This window comes from Rutidosis leptorrhynchoides, unplaced genomic scaffold, assembly GCF_046630445.1.
Source record: "Rutidosis leptorrhynchoides isolate AG116_Rl617_1_P2 unplaced genomic scaffold, CSIRO_AGI_Rlap_v1 contig6, whole genome shotgun sequence".
Classification (NCBI taxonomy): Eukaryota; Viridiplantae; Streptophyta; class Magnoliopsida; order Asterales; family Asteraceae; genus Rutidosis; species Rutidosis leptorrhynchoides.
In genome coordinates this window covers 26699-50757 of record NW_027266820.1, presented here as the reverse complement: position 1 = coordinate 50757, position 24059 = coordinate 26699, and the positions used below count along the sequence as shown (strand labels likewise).

Here is a 24059-nt window from a genome sequence, read left to right as displayed (position 1 = left end):
AAGACCTTCGCCTCCGTCAGTTGATTTGGATGTTGCTGTTGTGCCTGATGACGGTTGTGTTTTAAATGTTGCCTTGCTTGATCGTTTGTTGTGTAAGGGGTTGCGCACGGTGAAATCTATCCCTCCTAGATGTCGTTTGGGATTTTCTCGGATTCTACGGGCTGCCTTAGATGATGTTTCTAACTCACCAGGTGACATCTCATGTTGGGTAAACTTACTTGCTCTTCCACTTTGTACTCTTAAAGTCTTCACTCCTAGGAGTAATCTTGAGAGTAGGTCAGCTATGAGACGTAAAAGGCAGGAGGAGTATATTACTAGCGCCATCTATTGTTGGGGTGTGCCAGGAGGTAATTTGCAGCTTTTGCGGGAGATTTTAGCTGAGGATTCACTGACTTTTTCAGTTGATGAGGACATGAGTGTGACTGAGCTTAATGTCAGACAGTGTAGGAAGAAGATTGGTGATGGTCACTATTCTGTCGCGGTTAGAATTCTTTCGTCTTCTGGTGTTGCCCCATACTCTAGTACCACCCTAGAGGCCTTGCGTGACAAGCATCCTATAGCTCCGTCTCCTATTTTACCGGCTTTGTCTGCAAATCCTCTTTCCCTCAGTGCTCCGTCGTCTGTTGTTTTGGATATGATCAGGGGTTTCCCACATGGGACATCGTGCGAGAGAGATGGTTTACGTGCTCAGCATTTGATGGATTGTTTGGGTGGTGCGGCTGTTGCTATTTCGGATGAGTTGATCTCTTCTATCACTCGGGTCGTGAATCTGTTCTTGGAAGGCAGTTGCCCACATGTACTTGGCGAATACATTGCTAGTGCCCCTCTCACTCCACTTCTTAAGCCAGGTGGCGGGATTCGTCCGATTGCTGTAGGTACTATCTGGAGACGCCTCGTGTCTAAGGTTGGAGCTTTTCTTGTTGGCCCTTCTTTGCGTAGTTATTTTGATGGTCTTCAGTTTGGGGTTGGCGTGTCTGGAGGAGGGGAGGCTATTTTGCATGCCTTGAATCGTCTAGTGGAGGACCGTGGTTCCGATGTGGGTCTTTCCATGTTGTTAGTTGATTTTCGAAATGCTTTCAATATGGTAGACCGTGGGACCATGCTACGAGAGGTACGGTTGCAGTGTCCTGCTCTTTCTCGATGGGTTGAGTTCTGTTACTCTTCTCCCGCCCGTTTGTATTATGGAGAGCACAGCCTCTGGTCGTGTCAGGGCGTCCAGCAGGGGGACCCATTAGGTCCTTTACTCTTTGCTCTTGTTTTGCACCCATTGGTATGCCGTATTAGGGACTCTTTTGATTTGTGCTTGCATGCTTGGTATTTGGATGACGGGACTATTGTGGGGGATACGTTGGTAGTGGGAGATGTATTGAAGATGATCATGGAATTTGGGCCACAATTGGGATTGGTTCTTAATATTGATAAGACCGAGTTGTTTTGGCCTGTGGAGGATCCAAGAAGTAGGCAACATGGTGTTTTTCCACCAGCTATTGCTAGGCCTTTAGATGGTGTTAAGGTTCTTGGGGGGCCTGTCAGTACGTGTCAGAGTTTTTGTAGTGAGCTTGTGTTGAGAAGAGTCAATCGGACCATCGAGCTTATGGACTCTGTCGCTACGATTAGAGATCCTCAGTCTGAGTTGTTGCTTCTACGGGCTTGTTCTGGCATTTCTAAGCTTTACTTTGCCTTACGTACTTCCCCTCCTAGCGCCTTTGTCTCGGCACAGACTTCCTTTGATTCTGCACTTCGCTCTAGTTTGGAGCGTATTGTTACAACATCTGGGCCTGGGTTTGGTGAGTGGCAATGGCGACTTGCTACATTTCCTTTCCATTTCGGAGGACTGGGTGTGTATGCCGTTGCGGATGTACTGTATTATGCCTTTATAGCATCCCGTGCACAGACCTGTGATCTACAGACCCAACTTCTCCGTCCGGCCGGGATCACTTCACCTAGTTCTACCTTCGTTGCTGCTTTGGATGTGTTCAATGAGATTACCGGTTCTGCTATGCCATGTGACCCTAGTGAGATCGCTGCCCCGAAACTTATGAAGAAATTGGCAGATATATATTTCACAAAGGTTGCTGCTTCTTCAGAATCAGTTTTCTCATTGACTCCTCGTCAGTTAGCTTTATGGAAGTCTCAGCAGGAGCCCTACACCTCTGACTGGCTCCGTGCGGTCCCTATTGCTGGGTTAGGGCAGACTATGAATGGTCGTACCTACAGGTGTGTATTGAGTTATCGATTAGGTGTGCCATTGTTCCGGGTGTCCTTACCTTGCCCTGCCTGTTCCAGGGTTTTTGAAGGTGACTCCTTTGGCGATCATGCAGTGTCATGCGCTGGTTCTGTTGGCATCAAACATCGACATAACCTCGTTCGTGACACTCTTTTGGACATTTGCTTTCGCGCGGGTATTTCTGCGGGAAAGGAGGTGGATATCGGTTTGGTTGATGGTCATGACAGACCCCTACGCCCTGGGGACATCCTGCTCTATTCTTGGGATAGGGGGCTCGACGTATGTGTTGATTTGACTGGGTCTTCTCCTTTGACCCAGTCCGGAATGGCTGACTTTGTCCCTGGACGTGTGGTGGAGGAAGCTGCTCGGCGCAAGTGTGTCAAGTACAAGAATTCGTGTACAGCGAAGGGTTATGGTTTTTTACCCTTCTCTTTCTCATCTTTAGGTGAATTGGAGGCGGGTGCTGTTACATTGCTCAAGCGGTTTCGGGAATTCTCCTTGACTCAGGATGTTGGGGCACGAGCCTCTATTCACATTTTCACTAGGATAGGTTTTGCTATTGCTAAGGGAGTGGGCGCCCAGATAGTATCTCGGTTGCCCACTAACTTCATGTAATTATTGTTAATAATAATAATAATAATAATAATAATAATAATAATAATAATAATAATAATAATAATAATAATAATAATAATAATAGACATTTGATAACTTTATGTTGACGAATTCACATCGATCGGATTGTTGAATTTATATTTAAGGCACTCCAGTTGTTTAACTTGGCATCAAGGTGTGATTGAATTCCACGTCATAAATATTTATCCTAACCCATAACCGGTCAAATCTTAAAATAAAGTAATACAGTATACAAAAATATTACTAACAAAATATTGATCATAATGAATAATTATACTCTATGTATAAGTATAGTATACAAGTACCATATATACGCATAACTTTTCTTTATTTTTTCTTCAATATTGTTCATGATAAGATCATATAAGTTAATTAGACCGTCGGAAGATGCTATGAAATTTTATTTTTTTATTTTTGATGTTAGGAAGATGCTATGAATATAATTTTGGTACGTAATGTTTTAATTTGTGGCAGACAATTCTCTAATGTACCTTACGCAATCTAAAATAATAGTCCTTGAAATTTCATATCAAATCTTATAAATGTTTGCTTCTTTCCATGCAAACATGTATAGACATGCCGGTGCACTATATACTATATATAGTTTTGTCATTTTTTATATATTATTCCGTTACTGTTTCAGATTTGATGTTTTGATTTATTTGGGTGTTGATTATACTTTCAAAAAACCAATATATAGGAGATTTAAAAAAAAAACACGATGTATGAAATGAATTGAGAGGTGCATAGCTAAGTTAGCTGATTAAATCCAATATATACATATTGAAGCTCTTCATGCTTCATTACAGTAGTGGCGCAATAGTATTATAGACTTATAGTTCTTGAGAATGATCTTCAAAAAAAATAGTACTTAAGAAGAAGTACCTAATTCCGTAGTTATAAATTCCAAAATAATACAATCGTATAGATGTAACTATACCAAACAAATACTACAATCATACTGTAAATTAATGTAGTAAACAGAAACCTAGCTCACTATAGTCTATAGTACTATTAGTATTAAAAAATAAAATGAAATGATCTCCATTTTGCTCCCATTTACTGTATGATTCAACTATGTTATGCACATGCATGGTCTATACATAAAAAATAAAAAGGAAGACGGAGAGATTTGGAACCCTAGTACTAGCTCGACTTTACTTCATTTTTCTTATAAAAAATTAGAGTAGTAGTAGCTCCCTTTTTTCCTTTTCCAATTGTTTCATGAGTAATAATTGGATCGTGTTTACTTTAGTAAAAAATGAAATGATTTTTCAATCATTGAAATAATGAATGTTTTTCTAGAAGTACCAAAAGTAAAACAATCTGAATAAATGCGAAAAACAGACTTATTACTATTTCAGATAATAAAATTTAAAATAAATTACTATTTCAGATGATAAAAAATTATTTTATTTAAAATAAGTTTCTCTGCTTTTGTAGTATTTTTTTTAGATTCAAACAAATCCTTTCGGAAATAAAAGATTTCTTTTAAACATGAGTAATAATTTAAATGTTTTTCTGTTGCCAAATAAGGTCGTATATATAATACTGATACGTGTTTTTTCTTTCTACTATACATCAAATCCATTGATTGCTTAATTTGAAGAGCATCCTAAAAATGGAGTGAACGACCAAAGTACTTTTACCAGGAAGAAATACTATGAATAAACAGATTTAGCACATTCTATGCGTATTGGACTTGACAAACCTAAACATATATCTCAGAAAACGAAGCTTAATTTGATTCTCACAAGACACTGCTCGCATCATACGTCAATCTTGCCGGCACTCTTTCCTTCTCAAGTCTCCCCTCAAACTCATTTTTTTCCGTTTCCTTTTCATATAAGTGAATTATTTTTTACTTCTTTCAAATTGTTCACCAAAGTGAAATTTGATTTTTTAACCAAATTTCTTTATATTCATCAATTTTGAACTATAAAGACATCTATAGAGGATTGGGTCGCGCGAGATTAAAGTCGGATAACCATTCGGACGACAAGTCTTGGTTATTCGAGTTTATCCTTATCATTTCATAAATAGCCCCCATTCTCAGTTAAATTTTAGAGTTTATCTCAATTACTTTGACTAAAATTAAGTAAATTTAAATATAGGCCATTTTTTTTTACAAATTAAAAAGAACTCCCTCGTGTTTCATTGTAGAGGACATTACAAAGCTTTTCTATCATCACAAAGCTTTTCGATCACCATTTCATTCTTTTGACTCTTATTACCTTCAAAAAATTAAAATTTCTTTCGACTAGTTTCACTAGAAAGAGAAAAACATTTTATACAAAATGGATCAGTTGACAAGGTGATCATGCCTCTCATTTTTTTCCACACGCCGATTTTCATAAACATACGCACCAATTTTCATACACTCCATATGAAAATTGATGAGTATTTAGTTTTACCATTTTTTCAGAGTAGAAATAAATCATGATTTGAGCTGTTGAAATTCGAACAACAAATTATCGAAAATCGAAATGTATAACTTCAAAAAATAAAAAAAAACGAAATGTAAGTACTGTAATTAGGACGCTATGACCTAGCATCATATAATTAGGAAACATTAAAAGACAGCTCGAATATTCATAACTGTCATCACCGCCCAGTTATAAAATTATATATAAAGCCACTTAAATTGTTTAGGTGGCAAAAATCCCGCCGTTGATTCTATTACCGTTCGATAATTATCTATTCTGCTAAAATAATAAAAGAAAAAAAAATGAGATCTCGCCGCGTATAACATGTATGATTTTTCCAATTTATATACATCCACGTGCTTTAACTAAAACACTAAATTAGAAATAATCAAACGCTCCTGATTGGCTACTTCTCTTCTTCTGTTGACTTTTTTGACAATACGGCATCGTTTTTACCCTCCTAAGTCCAGGAATCTCCGGCGGTGTTACCGACCGGACGAGGGCAAAGTTAAGGCCCTTGAAAAACGGGTGGGTCTTAACATCCGCGGATCCACGCTTCGACCCGAGTCGATTATTCGGGTCTTTATTCAACAACCCGGAGATCAAGTCACGCGCGTGTACTTCAAGCATACTCGAAGGCGATGGAGTTGGGAAAGTTAAGGGCTTTTTCACTATGTTACGCAGCGTAGCCTCGTTCGATGGAGCCGCAAACGGAGTCCGTCCATATATCATCTCGTACACGAAAATCCCAAACGCCCACCAATCAACGGCGTTACCGTGCGACAACCCAGAGGCTACTTCTGGAGTGACGTACTCGTGGGTCCCAACAAACGACTGGGAACGTGCTGTGACCGGTTCAGCAACGAAGAGCCGGTTCGTTGATGATGCGTTGTTGGTTAAGGTTTGGATTTTCTTTGACCTGAAGAGCCGGTTGTTGCCTAGGCAAGAGAAAGGAGTTGTCTTGTTGGATGGACGACGCGTGTAGCGTGGAGATGCTCTGTCAGGAGACAATGATGGCGATTCGACGGCTACGATCGCGTCAGAGCATAGTGATAGGTCAAAGTCAGAGAGCATGATGTGTCCGTCTGATCTAACTAACACGTTCTCCGGTTTTAGGTCTCTGTAGATTATTCCCAACATGTGTAGGTACTCTAACGCTACTAAAACCTCTGCTGCGTAAAACCTGTAAATTTCCAACGAGTTTTAGAATGAGTTGACTCGGTCGAGTTCAGTAAAAAATAATAATTTAAAAATTAAATGAAAAGGTCAAAAGGGATATGCTTGATCTAGAAAATTAACTGCAACAAGAAAGGGATTATGACATGATTCTATAATGCTAATAGTGGTAAAAAAATATTCAAAAATGGGAATTTGCGGCTAAAGTCAGAAATAATAAGAGAATGTAAATATTTTTTCAGCCATTCTTATCTAAATCCTATTTATTCAGCAGTTAATCATATCAATAATAAATTGTTATTAACAATGAATTTTTCTAAAACTACATACGAAAATTAATAATAAAAAATCATTTTCCTAAATAGAAAAGCAGACAAGATAAAAACATATCAGTCATGCTTAGCCACTAACAAACAAATAAGGCACGGAACTGAAGTCCACCAGACATGCCAAAAATAATTCAAGAAACAAAAACTGAACCAAGATATTTAATTAAAAAAAATTAAAGTCTATAATTAATTAATTATTTGTCATTATTCAACTAGATTTATCATGTAATTAATTAAAAAGAAATAATAAATTTAATTACCTAGCAGAGTTTAAGGAGAATCTCTTATGAACTTGTTTATGCCTGAGAGAATGCAAGTCGCCACCGGAACAAAACTCCATTACAATACAAGAGAAGTTTGAAGCTTCGAACTGAGCATACATGGTCGGTAAAAATGGATGATCCAACATTTTCAATATCTTCTTCTCCATTTCAGCTCGATGTGTTTTCTTCTTCACTTTTAAAGCTTCTTTATCAACCACCTTCATCGCGTATAAAGCGTCGTCGTTTATTCCACCACGAGCACTACACCCTCCGACGTCGTTTACTTCCGCCGCGAGCCGACAGAGATAGACGGTGCCGATGTCGCCGGCGCCGATTTTTTTTGAGTAGACGGAAGTCTCGGAAGGTCAGAGGCGCTGTTGAAGGGGATTGGTGCCGACGGCGGATGGCGGCGTAGGCTGAGTCTGAAGAGGATCTGTGTGGCTTTATGGCGAGGTGGTGGTGATCATATTCCGGTGGGGAGGTTCCGGTGGTGGTGGTTAGGTCGAAAGAAAGGCGGCTGAAACTACCGTTGCTGACTGTACTACTTCTCATTGAGCTTAAACTTTGACTGGAATTAACTGTCGTCGACTCTAAACTTAGCTCGCTATCGGAAACACGATTACTCTCTAATAACATTATATAATTTCCTCTGGAAAAAAGAAATTGTTAAGAGAGAAATGTTTAGGTCAAGAAAGAAGAAAGGCTTGGTAGATATATGGTTATATAATCTGGCAATATTTGAATTGAGAGCATTGAAAAGCAGCTGATCAGAGTTTTTGCAGAGAAGAAAAAGAGGGCTTTGAAGAGATTTGCAGGCTTTTCTTTTTCACAGGGGACCTGAAAAATAGGGTTTCTGAGAGCTACGAGAGTATTTATTTAAAGATCAGATGACCGTACGTAAAAGCCAAAACGGAGTCGTTTATAGAGAGAATGAGAGAATTTGGTTTTCTCTCTAATTAGAGAGAGATTGATATATGAGGACTAGCTAGACAAGGTAGTTGAAAGGTATTTATGCTTGGTGTGATTGTATATTTTACTTGACCATGGTTGGAGTTTTAACCATGGTTAAGGAAATTTTACTCTAAAATAACTATTATTATATTTATATATGTATTTTTTTTTTTTTTTACAGAAGGATCGATCGAGGAAGTTCTCCATTGGAAGTTTAAGTAGAGATCAAATCCATATTGTATGGATGTTATGTTGTGATAGAGATATTATTGTGGAGTAACATAATAGACCTTCGAGTAAATTTCATATCTCATTTGGTAATATTTTTTATACCGTACAATATTACTCTTTCTGTACTCGGTCTTAAATATTAAATTATATATTAATTATTATTTTTAAATCAAAATATATGATATTTTTTCATTATAAATTTATTTAAATTAATTTGTATTTAATATTTTTCACTAAATACATGTCAATTTAAATAAACTAAAAATTAAAAAATATCAAATATTTTGATAAAAAAAGAAGTGACATAAAAATTTACTTCAACATCTTGTTTTATAAAGGATTTTTTTTCCCTTAAAAAATTCATGTAAGTGGAGATTACACAAAAATATAAAAGGTAAACTTATAGTAATTGATTGATATATGTGATGGTGTATTATATTATGTATATAGAAGTTTCTTCACAAATTTATAAAATATCACATGAATAACAAGATATGATACATGACCTTTAAGATTCAAAGTCTCTATCTAAAAAATGGAAACATTTATGATTCATTTCATAGTGTATATGATTCATAATGAAGTGGCATCATTTAAAGGAAAAAATAGTTTTATCCAACTTAAAGATGTCATACAGTAGAAATTCACATTCACGAAAATAACATCTCTTAAACGATTTACATAAATTTCACCCTTGAATGAAATTATTTTATGGAGTATGAACAAACTTGAATTCCTGACAAATATGAACGGAATTTAAATTGACGTAATGTTTTCGTTTCAACAATCCTCGAATGTAGGAAAATAAAATTACAAAGACCAATAATTAAGTTAGGTTACACGTAAATACATGTACTTATGTTGACTTTAACAGTAGTACTTAATTATAGTAAATGTGGTTAATGTAAAAAAACCAGTTACTTTGAGATGATGGATCGGAGAGCAATTGGCCTAGAGGCTCGTGTGGGTTTTCTTTTTCTTTCACAGACGTCTGTGATTTTGGTCGTCTTTGCTTTTACACTGCCCTAGACTTTTTTTCCATCTTTTTTACTGTATTGACATTAGCTAACAGTGACGTCGAATTCACAGGCACGTGCGGTATTGCTCGTGTGCCCTCTTGTCACGTGGCATCCTTTTGCTTCCCGATAGTTTCGTGTAAGCTTTTCTTTAGTAAAAAATTTGTCCCCTCTATCGGACCTAATTTCTCTTCAAAATTACAGTAGCGTAACTCGTCATAAAAAAACGTCAAGAGTGTGTTCGTTATGTTGGAGCGTATTAATGAAAAAAAAACAAAATTATTTAAAGCATGTTTGAAATATGATCACATAATTTTTTTTTTTTGATCGCATATATTATTCATATAATATCCCAAACAAAGAAAGAAATATATTATTCCCACTAGTATTTCATAATATTTGTCTAAAATTTAAAAATATTTAATAATATTTGTCTATTTAATTAAAAATAATAATATGTTTCCGTCCAGAATTAATCGTCACACTTTTCAATTTTAACTGTTTATATTTAATTGTCACATTATATATTTTTTATTTATGTCTTTTCTCTCAACGTCAAATATATTTTTCTAACAATATTTAAAATTTTAAAATAGTTATTGAAAGGATATTTTAAGTCTTTTTTGCATAATCATTAAATATGTTAGTCCCACAAAATTTTAATCTGTGATAATTAATTTCGGACGAGGGAATTCAAAATATTATAAGTCATCATTAATTATATAAGTATAGCGTAAATTAAAGTATGGCTCTTTTCTTTTAATTTGATAAACGTTTAAGATATATGCATGCAGAAGCAAAAAAAATAATGGCTCTTAATAGTAGTACTAATTAAAAACCAATATAGGTTTATCAAAAAAAAAAACAATATAGGTCTCATTTTTATTTTTATTTTGACAAACAATATAGGTCTCATTGAGTACATACTTGATCATGGCTTAATAATTGCTATATGAACTGTTTTGAATTTCCGTATATCTAATTACTTGACCGATTTCGATCGACTTAAATGTATAATTAAATATTCGTGCAAATTAAGAGAAACCCTAGCTAGCTAGCGTTGTTGATGCTGCTTAAGGTATTCAATATTGCAATAAATGCATCTCCTTTAACCTAAGTACAATATTGAGTTATTACAAGTTTGGGGAGAAGAGCATGAAGTTATTAAATTTAACTTCAAAAAGTAAGTTTAATAACTTTCTCATTGAACATAAAAAATAAAAAAATAAAAATCTCATTTGAATTCGATAACTAAAATATCATTAAAATTGTTATCAAATGAGATTTTTATTTTTTATGTAGTTGTGCAATATAAGAACATAATTAGTAATTACACAACTATATATATATGATTATAATGTTGTGATGTCCAAATAATGAGAAATTAGATATAGAGTAGTACAAAATATATCTAACTTGTACTATAGCATAAGAAATTATGGCTGTTTTTTGTACGCAATGTACAACATTGGTTACTCTAATAATAATGGAAGCTGTACTAGTGTGTAAGACTATATACTATAACTAAAAAGTATTGTGATCGAAAATGGAGGGGAAATTAAGAGTAGACGTAGCTTAAGTCTTTAGCAGAAGATTTTTGATCGTATATAGTATAGTAGCTGTAACCTCTGAGACCATGTTAAATAAATGTTATGGGCTCCATTTATATTTATGTATAGTACAATAAATTTAAATTGATGGTGGAAACTCGAAATATCCGAGACAGTTACAGGAAATCCTGGCCCTTATCTATCAAAATTCTATACTACTGATCATAACCAACAATAATTTTGATTCAATTAACCTACCCTAAGTTGTCCTCGTCGGTAAATAATTAAAACCTTATATCGACAAAAGAATATTTATGAATAATAAAAGGTCTTTATCATGAAATACATCACATTATATAACATAAATATTTATAAGCGCTTAAGGTAGCATTTGACACAAAGGTGGACGAATTAGCACAAAAATTGAATACTCCCGTTAGATATAAATTTTTTAATATAAATTATATATAAAAATTTATATCTATTTTGAGATGAAGGTAGTATGATATAAATATATTTAGTGTTTGATTTATATTGATTTGGATTTGATATTTATTCTATTTTGGTTTTGTTAATTAAAGATGTTGGACATGATAATGTGCTAGAATGTTAACTACTTAGAAAAATGAGGCGTGATTTTCAAACCGACTAATCCATTTTTGTCTAATGATTCGTATGAGTTCACAATTTAATAATTTAGTGTAGAAAAACAGTGAGGGGTAAAACACAATTATATTTGAAAATTTGGGGAAATAAAATTACAATTTTCAGGGGTTATTTAGGGACTAAAATAAAAATATACAGGGCTCACAATTCATTTTATAAACTTCAAGGATCAGTGTGTAAACTTTAAGATCGACAAAAGAATATTATGATTATTGTTATGAATGTCTTTATCATAAAACATACTCCTACTATTACAAAAGATATGCATGATGCTTTCTTTTCTTGCTTTATCTTCTCGTTGTATTACTATTATTCATGTGAATCAACCTCGTACATTTTATTTATGATTAGTCGATCATTATTAAGCAATGCTGGATTATTTCAAATTACTGTACAGTGATCAGTTGTACTTACGTAAACATCAATAATTTGTTTGTGGTTTCCTATAGTAAGAACAACGTGAAATAATTTTGTTTATAGTGAAAATGATCGAAGAACTAGACAATTGTATTAATTAAACGGCCTAACCTTATGAGCATTTGCACATGTATTTGTCAATACATTTGAAGAAAGATTAATATTATTGCAATAACCGACGAAACTTTGTAATTAGACATTTCAACGAATTTTTATGTACCTTCTGTTTCTTTGTACCATAATTTGACATATCAATGGGGTCGTCCTTAGTGGAAAAGATTTTAGTTTTCCATCAAATATTAGATATGACTAATGACTAATGAGAAATTGAGAATGAAAATAAATATTATCTACGATAATCCTACGTACATTATGTCTAATATTGACCCAAACATAGTTAATCCCATAATATATTCTTAAATGTATATATTTAAAAAAGTATATAATTTGATGTCGTGTTTAGGGTTTAGTTTAACTTGTCGATTTTGTTTATATTTATTAGTTTTAATCATCTGTGTACTGTGTTTTGGAATCATAAGTTAACCACTACTAAACTAGGCCATAAAGGTGGGGAACAATTCAAATATTGGATGTTCACAAGCTTGTCTTCTGTCTTTTCCAAACCTTAATACATGGAAATTAGGTCAGAACATTATTATGTCAGGAAGACTAAAACTAAAATGACAATGAAGACATGGAATTTTTTTTCTTTCTTTTTTGATGTTAGACGTGGAAAAATTGATACACTTATAATCATTATGTTAATTGAGCGGAACCATAATAGCAATTTATTATTACTACACAGAAAAATTAATGATGATTAGATTCATTTTTAAGAGTTAATTTAAGCTTTGTATAATTTATCTTTTTTATTGAGTTATCATGTGATGATCATGAGCTAATTAAATGAGCCGGGTTTGAACTTAAATTTTGATATAAATGGTTGCGTCCATAGGGTTCAGTAAGTGAAATCTTCCATTTATCTATGCGCATACGATGGCGCCATACAAAATATACTCATTTATCTATATATCATCATTAAATGGATTTATTACATTAATCATTATATTAATTTACTATTTCAAGCATTATTCTTTGTTTTAATATCGATCTTCCATCCTCTTTAGATTTTGAAATATATATTCAGCATCGACCAAAACAAAAATTCAGAGTCTGATGACAATTTAAACGCCTATATACAAGCTGTGATGATCTGGTAAGACTCGGCTCAAGATCGAAGATCAAGAGATCGAGCGTCGTCGGAGAAATACCTATGTATGCGGCTCAAGATCGAAGATCAAGAGATTGAGCGTCGTCGGAAAAATACCTATGTATGCGAATAGGGTGTTGTGCATGAGCTTAGAGCTTGTAAAGTGATAGAATTGTAGGAATATATTGTTTAGAGTGTCTTTATATACTTTGCGGTTTGCCCAGTATGACCTAGTTGCTCTCAGATATTTCTAATTGAATCATATTTTCTATTCCGTGTGACACAATTCGGGACGAACCCTGATCGAGCCTTGTCGGGCTTCCTTCGGTCGTTCATGATTGTCCGACCAGAGGCGCGCGATCTGGCTGTTGTCCTAAAGCCAATTTCTCTATCACTAATTAACACATAATCAAAATATTATAAGCTGACCTAAATATAAGGCAAAGGTTTGTTTAGTCTATAGGCACCGAAACAATAATATAAGCAGACAGATTCGATTGACATTTAATTTTCCACATGGCATATATAACAAGGCTTGAATGATTATTTAATTCAAATCGTAAGCAGAGAGCAGACTAAAATGAAAAATTGAAAACCCTAATGGGTCCGATTGAAAGCAACAACTCTTCTAAAAAAGCGATACTACTAAGTGTCCTCCTAGCACAAATTTCTTTATTCTTTTCAAAATTTATCTGATGATAAGAATATATGTTGTTGATATCATAATTATAATGAGAGAGAGGGAATTGAAGAGGGTCCATGCATGGTATTAGTTTTTTTCACAGAAATGGATGCCTTGTAAAAGGCAAACAAAAAGTGCAGACAAGTGGGAATATTATTGTTTTTCTTCATTTTAATGCCAACTTGTTCAACCTATCATCAAAAAACTTGTTCAACCTTATTTTATTTCTATCAGTTCATTATTTCCTCAAGAAACAATTCATATGAATTTTTATTTTTTATTTTTTTTATAAAGGAAGGGATGAATATTATTATTAAAAAAGTGATCTAGTTAAATAATGTTCGCATTTGATAATTTTCGGTTGAAATTCTTAATCCTCCAAACTAAATAAAAACCATTGAAATTATCAAACATTTCCTCACAATACAATTAGGGGGCGAATTAGAACGAAAGTCTGAACAAATCACAGCAATAACAACTACTATATCAGGTACATACACCCGATTTACAGAAAAATAAAGTTGAAGACTAACATGCTAACAAACAAGGACTAACATCAAACCAGAAGAAAAGCTCAAAAATTGTTACCAGAAGAAGAGCTCGGAAACATTGTTGTCAGCATCTTGACCAGGTGTTACGCAGCTAACCAAAATCAAAGCAATTGCAATTACACAAAATATACGCCATCCCTGACCAGATATCGTTGAAACCAAACCAGAAGAGCTCGGAAACATTGCTGTCAACATCTTGACCAGGTGTCACGCAGCAAACCAAGATCAAAACAATTGCAGATACACAAAATATACGTATATTTTTTGTGTATATATACATGTGGGATATTAACATAGACATTATTAATTATTAGCCGGTACGGTATCTGAACTTTGCAAAAAAGTTCATCGTCATACATAAACTTTCATTTTGTACGTTTTTTCTCACCCGAAATCTACTTTTTCTTTCACACGTGACGTCCTAACTAACTGTCGTCAAAATCTGACTTGTCACATAAAGTTCCGTTAAATCTATAAGTAACAGCGCGGATTTGTATTGTCAAGTGAAAATAAATTACTTTTATTTTCCACCTTTTTTATCTAATAATTGAAAAAAAAATTACAAAATTGGGACCCATCATCTCTTAAATTCACAAATACCGTGTTTATTTGTAAATTGTCCAACTAATTACTCCAAGGCGAGAAATTAAATTAAAACATATATATCGCCGCTTTCTATGCTAATTGAACGGTGGAAAAATTTATACACCTTTCGTTGGAACTTGATAAACAAAACTTAATTAATTGACAACATAGTCTGTTGAATAAAGGGTGTGTAAACTATACCATATGTATATTACTTTATAACTAACCATATTATTATTAATTTAATTAAATCTATATATGTTCATTGGAGATCGCAAAAAATAGAACAAGAGAAGGGGAAAAAATTGATTTAATATTTGTTACACCATCATTTTCTTATCTAGACCATATGAATTAGGTCATTTGATACACCATCACTATAAAGTTTCTTTCACTTTAGAAGCTGCAAACTTTCGTAAACGTCAGGAATCGATCTTTCATTTCATAGTATAACTATTCCAGATAAAAAAATTGGCTGTTAACTTCAAAAAATGTGGGCTGTGAATCAGGACCCTTTTTTTTTTTTTTTTTTTTATCTGAATCAATGATTTTGAAGTCTAGGATTTATGTAATATGATTCTAAATAGTTTTACAGGTGATCAAGATTGTCTGACGCCGATGGTTTTCCGCATCGTCAAAATTGAAAATCAAAATATTTAGTTATTTCATGTCTCCCGATTGATAGTATCCTCATAATCGATAATAGTGACACCAATCTCTCATTCTAACTCTCAGTCCACGAAACGGTTACGAACTGATCACATATTTTTTTTCCATTCACGGGTTAAAAAGACGATGCGCTGAACCATCACGTCATCCCAACGATAAAAATCGAAATATTTTAGTTATCGTAAGATAAAACATCAAATTACCAGATGCTTAATTTTAAGCGAACACGTCAAGATTTAATCTTATAATTTATAAATTAAATATTACTTTCAGTGAATAGATTAATGAACTAATTAATCTGAAGGGAGAGTTGGTGCGAAAACACTATTCCAATATTCTCGGTGTTTGATAGGCCGACAATCAGACAAAATGTCACCTTTTTCATATATTTTTTCCTACTAAACTAGTGAAATAATCAACGACTTTCACTTAATTATTAATTAAATAGATATGATTATCATAATATAAAATGATATGATATGGTAACTTCTATTAATTGACTAATGTTGAGTTAATTATACTTTATCGATGCATGGAATTCGAATCTCTGTACAACACTAACATAATAATAGTTGAACCAAGAATTACCCAAACGGTAAGGAATCCAAGACATAATTAAATAGATAAACAATTCTGGCCATGGAAATTTAGATGCGGGGAGTCTTTTTTTTTTTAAATGTAAATTAATCAAAAAATTAATCATTGATTATATTAAAAAAAAATGCTTCCTCTTTACTGCATTTCTCTTAATGACATTTATTTTCTTTCCATAATTGTTGCTAGGCTTGATCTTTGAGCTAAAAGCAATTCAACATGATACAAACAATCGATGATAAACTGACATTATTTAGATGTCAAAATCTAGGGTTAGAGTTTAAATATAGCCACAATGTTCATGGAAAATTATCAATCATGCACATTATATTTCAAATCTTTGAATAGTATCGGAGTTGGGTTTTACTCTCGATGTGTGGGGGCGTGTTGAGCCCCACATCGAGAAGGATTCACTCAATCAATCATTGTGGTGATGTAGAAGGAAAGGAGGTGGTGGTGGTGTTAGAGGACCTAGTGGCGGTAGTGCGAAAGTAGATGGGGATGGAGACAATACCGAAGGAAGGGAATGATATGGTGGCAATGCATCTGATGGAGCTCCGACCGGTGAAGGGACGCTACGTGTACGACGATCCTCATGCCCATTTGACAAAAGTCTTCTATCCACATATGAAGTACATGATAGTCGCACGTGTCAGCGGGATCTACGCGCGACCGTCTCGATGGATCATCATGGGATCGAAGTTGTGGCACATGGAGGCGAGGCCGTCATGTTGGCTCCGAGAACCAACCTTGCCCACCTCTCACATAATGCCGCCTAGCGTGGATAGAATAAAAAAAAATATTGATCCATTATTTGATTTATCATCTTCATTTCATCATTTAATTTCACTTTTATATTACAATTACATTAATAAGAAAGTTTCAATCCGTAGAATATTTTTTTGGTGAAATTATATTGTTTGATACTTATTTTTTAAAAATGATGAAGTTTTATTGATTATGGTGATCGAATTAAAAAAAGAAGAGAAATGGATTGTATGCAATTGCGTGTCTCCATAGTGGCACGCTAAACTACTCATTATAATTAGTAGTTATATTAGTAATAGTAGGTATTGATTCAAGTAAAAAACTTAATTAGAGGTCTCTCATTCGGATCTTGAGAATGTAAAATTATTAATTGAAGTCTGTATAACTATTGATGTTAACTTTATATACTACTTGGACTCTATATTAAATCTCAATTAGAAATCTCAACTAGATTTCCGTTTGATAAATCTAGATTAGAATCTTTCGAGGCAAGTTATGAATACGATCGAAGGGAGATACGTAGTATCTTAATTTATTTAATTTCCGACATAATGTATCTTAATCTCACTGAATTAATTTGAGAGGCAAGACACTCCACGACAAGCTAAATTATCCTCTTCGAATGGAGTAATAGATAGCATCTCGAGTCGTTATTAATTAACATGATCAAAATTGATTAAACCTCATATATAGATCCTGTCTTTGCAAAGACGTCAAAACAAAACTTTTTTTTTTTCATATTAGAAATATTTAGTCAAGGAGGCTCAAGTGTAATAGCAAATAAAATACATTTTGTGCCTAAATAAATAAATAAATCCTTCGATCTCTGTTTTGCTATTGAGGTGCATTGATCTGATGCTTTGCCAGATTCTGTCTCATGCAAAATTAAATATTAATGATGATCAGAGCTATAGCTAGTAGTGATCACATAATTAACATAATTTGTCTTAATCACATGGTTATGTATCAGATATGTTGCAATTTGTCTAAATCACCAGTGTCATTATCTCTGATCACATACTTAATTGTTTATACAGTGCTGCATTATAGATTTTATACGTATTGAACAAATTGTGATGAAATCTATATATTATTTTTATTTTCTCTAGAGATTATGGATCTAGAAGCAATTAATTAAATGCAAAAGATGTAATACCTATATACATTAATTCGATCATGTGTTGATACTTAAGAGGACTCAGACTCACAACTTATAATATACTCTTTCCATCTCTCAATAAATGTTTTTTGAGGTATTGATAAAACGAAATACAATAAATTTTGACCTAAATGATATATGAGAGTCATCTTTTTTAAAATAAAATAAAAAATCTACAAAATATGTATTGAGAGACGGAGAGAGTACCTCCACCATAATCACAATTTGTAGATGATTTTTTATGATTTTAAGTTCGCTCAGTGAATATATACAGAATACAATTTAAAGTATATATATATGTATATATTTCAATAAAAATAGAAAATAATCAATGATTAGTTGAACAAGAAATGCTCTATATATCTGGAATCACAACTACAAAATGCAATAACAATTAATTAATGGAGACTAATTAAGAGTATGACTCATGAACTAATGTTGTAGTACTAGTAGTGTGCATGCATGGTGGTGACGAAAATGATAAGAAAGGAACAATCAAGCACAACATTCAAGTCGAAAACGACGACGTATCAGTCAGAGGGAACAATGAAAATTGCGCTTTGAACCAATCGTTGGTGGTCCAACTGCTCACTTTTGTCTGCTTACATCACATCGTCAATAAACCAATATCATCAAACTTTAAATGCATATATTAATTTCACTTCGATTGATTACAAAGAATTATTTTTCTAACGATATACAGCGTATATAGTATGGTAGAATTGATGAATGATATGATATATATCAAACGATCTTCATTGAAAGGTTGAGTGTAACACTAATAAAGTTTTGCTGAGAGTAAAAACTTATAAGTTAATGTTTGCCAAAAGTCTATTTCGTTCTGAACTGAAACGAGTGATGAGTGGAGAGTAAGCGAGTTCCGTAGGTGGTCTTGGTCAAAAATCTAAGAATGCCATAGAAGAGATGCCGACGACGTTCAATTTGAACGTCTATTATCTAGGACTAACCCGGCAAGTATCGCCTCGAGATCATTGGATTGAGGGCACATCGTCGTATATATAGCTACGTTTGAGTGAGGTTTCGTGTTTGTAGAACAATATAATGTCCAATACATATGAGCGGGCACATTTATGAAGGGTTTATGTAGCCATGATATACCCGAAATAACCCATTTACCCTCGAAAAAGGTGATTCGAACGAGTCTCAATCGAGGTCTCATTTGGCTTCCTTCTAGTCGGGCTCTCTTGGCTTGACCGACTAGAGGTCGATCAGGCTTCATTCCGATCGGTCAGCCAAGCCGATCGAGAGATACGTCAGTCCTGAAACATATTTCCATATCGGTCTCCATCCAATTGTTACTTTACATATGTGACATGTCTAACATTACTGAACAGAAAGAAATTAATAAAAGCGTAAGACGGTAAGAGTTTAATTAAACCTAGAATAGTGATATCTCTTGGATAGTTAGGCGCAAGTCGCGAAAAATCTTTGCAAACAAGATTCGACATGCCTATTTAAACCCACCGTCCACAAATAGATATTTGAATATGACAAACATAAAACACTATTCCATCATTCTATGGTACTGGTGATGTATGAGGTTATAATCGAAAACATTTCCGAGAAATTGACAATATGAGCTGCGTGAGGGCCAGCCTTTTCATTTCCAAGGAATCAAGTTTTCTTGAGAGAAATACTTCAAATACATGTCGTTTTGACTTTATAGATTCGTTCAAAATTAAATGTATATAGACAATAATAATGACTAGATATATTGACTTTTGAATATATCTAAAAATGTATGACTACGTCAATTTGAAGACGGAGGTGGTATATAACTTCAAAAAGTTATGCTTATTGTTTTGTGGGTCGGCCTGAGATACATGACTCATGGAACTTGATGGGCTGGCTTATACTTTTGTTTGTCTCAACATCTAAAAAGTTTGGTAAAATATAGGCTATTGGGTTTAGTATGGGCTTTAAACAATCTTATTTCTTCATTTTCTTTCTGTATGTAATTGTAATCTATCAAGCAAATAAGTAATAACAAGCTCAACTCAAAAATGAAATAAATCAAATAAGGGACAGCCAAAACCTTATCCAATATAAACAATCCAATTATATAAAGCCAAGTCAGCTTCAAAGTATCCAGGTGTATCCAATTCCAGCATTCTAAAGCCACATAATTCTTACGTGGAATCTTCTTTTTATTTAATTATCTATCATATGTATCTGAAGATCAATTTTATTGCAAATCAGAGAGATTGAGATTGAATTGTTCTCAGGAATGGCAACAGTTGCAATGACTAGTCTCCCACAGTTCACTGGTCTAAGACCCCAAATCTCTATGGCTCCGGTGAAAGGCCTGGTTAGTTCTCTTATAAAATAATTTTTCAAGTATTTTGACTGTTTTTAGTTTGAAAATTAACATGCTTAAAATGTAATTATTTGGAATAAATCACTAATTAAAGTTGTTATGATTCAGGCAGCAGTACAACCAATGAGGCGTAAAGGAAATGGCGCCTTGGGGTGCTCGTTGTGGTGACTTCATTGGTTCCTCAACAAATCTGGTAATTACTACCGCCGTCTTTAAATATACGTCGTTTTTACTTTTTTAGATACTTTTATAATTGAATGTATGTAATCATTTGTATTCTCTAAACATATTAAATTTTGAATGAATCTAAAAAGTATAAACGACATCCATTTGAAGTCGAAAGAAGTACTTGACAACTCAGTTTATTCAATCTCTTGATGCTTATATTATTATTATTATTATTATTATTATTATTTTAAAATATATTTGTAAGTGTATTCCGACCGAATTGACAGATTATCGCAGTAGTGTTAACGGTAGCAAGTTAACACAGAATGATAAAAGCAGTAATGAAAGTAAATAACACACGATATGATAACGCAGTTCGGAACACCCAACGTGGATGAACCTATTCTGCGGGGCCTCGCCCAGTGATAAACGACATTCCACTATTCTTGCAACGATAGTACAGTACACGGATTACAATTCGCAAATCTATAATATACTTCCTAACTCACTAAGTTGATTCTTCGTCTATCCTAACACCAACAGCCTTATCAATCGGACAAGGACTTTCTTGTAACCTCCAAACAGATTACAAGCGCTACAAGGTTTTTGCACTCTAACATATAACTCTGAATATAGTTTTGAATTAGTGTTCGATTAACAGTACTCACCCTCGAAACGTTCACGGACACATAAGGTAATTCAATCGTGAACAAAGGTGTAGATAAGAACGTCGTCTTCTCCAAAAGCAAGTTGGCAGAATTGACAGCATAAGACGTCTTAAAGGGTTTTTAGGTCTTTTATACTTGAAACCCTTCAATCTTGGAGAAAAAGACTTCTTCACAGATTAGGAAAACCAATCCCTTTTTGAATAGGAATCGTATCCTAAGAGAAACCTTAACTTCCTTTATTCTCGGAATTAATTAGGACCTCCTTTATACAACAGGAAATCCATAATCAAATCAAATAAGACCGGTTAATAGTAAGAGATTCTCAATTACTAGTTTTTCCAAATAAGACTTGTACCGCAAGAAAGAATCAAATCTTCGATATAATGGTTTTGACGAAAATAGCGAACTCACATAAACTGACGTGAATCTTGATATTGTTAACACTCACGATAGTTTGACTTAACAATATTCTCTATAATTTTGGACTAAATTTGAGTAGTTTCGTGTGGCAAATTTTATTGAATATTACTATAACCTAAAGTAGTATGATCAGATTTTTTCCTTTTTTTTCTTTTGAGGCAATAGTATGATCAGATTTATTAGTGTGAAGAAAAACATTAAATAAGTGTTACATTATCTTAAATTAATCGATATAGTAATAACATATTTTTATGATTCCAGATAATGGTGACTACCACAAGTTGATGCTATTTGCCGAAAGATTCGGATTAGCTCCGTCGGCAAATCGGAAGGCGACAGCAGGATTGAAGCTCGAAGTGAGGGAATCAGGCTTGCAAACCGGCGACCCAGCTGGCTTCACCTTGGCTGATACCTTAGCCTGCGGTGTTGTTGGTCATATTTTTGGGGTTGGAATTGTCCTCGGCCTTAATAATATTGGTGCCCTATAAAAAAACAAAGATAATAAAACATTTTGTTAATTTACTTTTGTTTAGTGTGCCTAGCTAATGTGTTAATATCTTCATCTGCATCTGTATGTGCCATTAGATTTTTGTGCTGTATGAAGTTTCGCAAGTCTTCACTGTTTCCTACTTCTCGTTGGAAGGGATAATTGATTTATAAGGATTTGTGTTGAACAAAAATACGTCCGGAAGGATCTGTGTCCGAAATTTACGTCCATAAGGGTTTGTGTTGTTATTAAACACGTTCGTAGGAGTTTGTGTTCGTTTTATACCATTTTCGCTGACACGACGCTTATATGGCGAAAGAAAAACGAACACATCTGATTAAATTCGACATATAAACTATCCACGTCATGTAAGTGAGCCGAAATTTTTTATATGAATCGAACCGAAAAATTTTAAACAATCCAAATCGATATCTCCATCTGTAGATCTTTCAGACTATTACTGCTACCGCCGGCACCGATAAATTACAAAGGAAAGTCGGAGAGCTTGACACAAAATTTCCAAAGCACGCTACCGATACTTCATCGTCGCAGATTATGACCCTTGATCTCTACTCTCTGTCGTCAGTCCGCTTCTTAGCCGCTCTCGATTGATCGATTGACATGAAGCTCAAAATCTTAGAATTCGAACAAAAGACTATTCCATTATTCTGTTAAACGAGGTTCGTTTGTCAAAATCAAATTTTCGTTTGACATTATGGCTCAAAAATTTTACATGGCGTTGAAATGTTTGATTTTATCGAGTCTGACTTTAGCTCTGTTTTTTAGTGGGTCTCTACTCTCTCGGATTCATGCGGTGGCGAGGACACTTTAAGATTTTTTTTTTCTCGGAAAAAAAACCATGTAATCTTGATCTATTATACTACTCCATATATCCCTCTAGTGTTTCATATAAATAAGATCCCGTCGATCTGGTTCTCGTATTCTTGAGTTAAACCACATTTTTTTTTTAAAATATAATCATATGAATTATTGAGCTATGAAATGAAGAATCAAATCCAAAGTAAATAATGTGCCATAGATTGTATCGAAACTTTTGTCTTCTCTTTATTTCATTAATTAATTTTTATTAATGTCCTTTTGATCCCTGACTGAAACTGTGAAAATGCAATCCTTAATTTTCAAAAACTCTAACAGATCGAATATGAGTGAGGCAGATGGAATTGAAAATAATCCGTAGAGATGAATGATGATAACCGTCACATCTTTATCACTAAACATCTCTTTTATTCCCTTTTTGAATGAACAAATTTTCTTTGGAGTTTAGCCATCGCATAACTGAATATGGCGTACGAAGGTGAGAGGTTTAGGAGGTGAGTGACAATGTGATTATTTTGAACTAATGGGGTTGGTTCAATTGATAATTTTCAAAATCGGTTCGTATTTATTTTGGTTCAATTTCATGATGTGAAGGATCATATGGCATATTAATCACACGTCTCCAATATTCTTTTCACCATGTAAGCACCATGTCAGCGAAAAACGGTATAAAACGAACACAGGCCCTACGTATTTTTATTTTTATTAAAATACTACTCGACTAAACTCAATACTTTAATTTTCAATTGACCCGGGTAAAAAGAAAATTTAAACTGAATCGGGATCCATCTCGTCAGTAAATAACGGAAGACCTAAATAGATCACACTACTATTTTCGGGGTCTAATTGAAAAACACCCTAGGTTGAATTAAATAACGGAGGGTCTAAATAGACTACACTACTATTTTATGGGTCTAATTGAAACTATCTTTCACGTTTAGTGTGCTAAATGTAATTTCCCTTTTTTCTACCCTACACTTACAGTGACGCTGTGTGTTCGTGTTAAAAGGCTCCGAATAGCTTCCAAACGAACCA

At 33.9% G+C, this 24059-nt stretch overlaps 1 protein-coding gene and 1 pseudogene across 1 annotated transcript; one reads left to right on the top strand and one right to left on the bottom strand.

Annotated features, from left to right (window-relative positions):
* Window positions 1-5667: 5667 nt before the first annotated feature.
* LOC139884760 (protein kinase PINOID-like) lies at window positions 5668-7693 on the bottom strand. Its single transcript, XM_071868745.1, is given in 3 exon segments — window positions 5668-6472; window positions 7055-7398; window positions 7400-7693. Coding segments are annotated over 3 exon segments (1443 nt in total).
* Window positions 7694-20354: 12661 nt separating this feature from the next.
* LOC139884759 (photosystem I reaction center subunit psaK, chloroplastic-like) lies at window positions 20355-22188 on the top strand (annotated as a pseudogene).
* Window positions 22189-24059: the final 1871 nt, after the last annotated feature.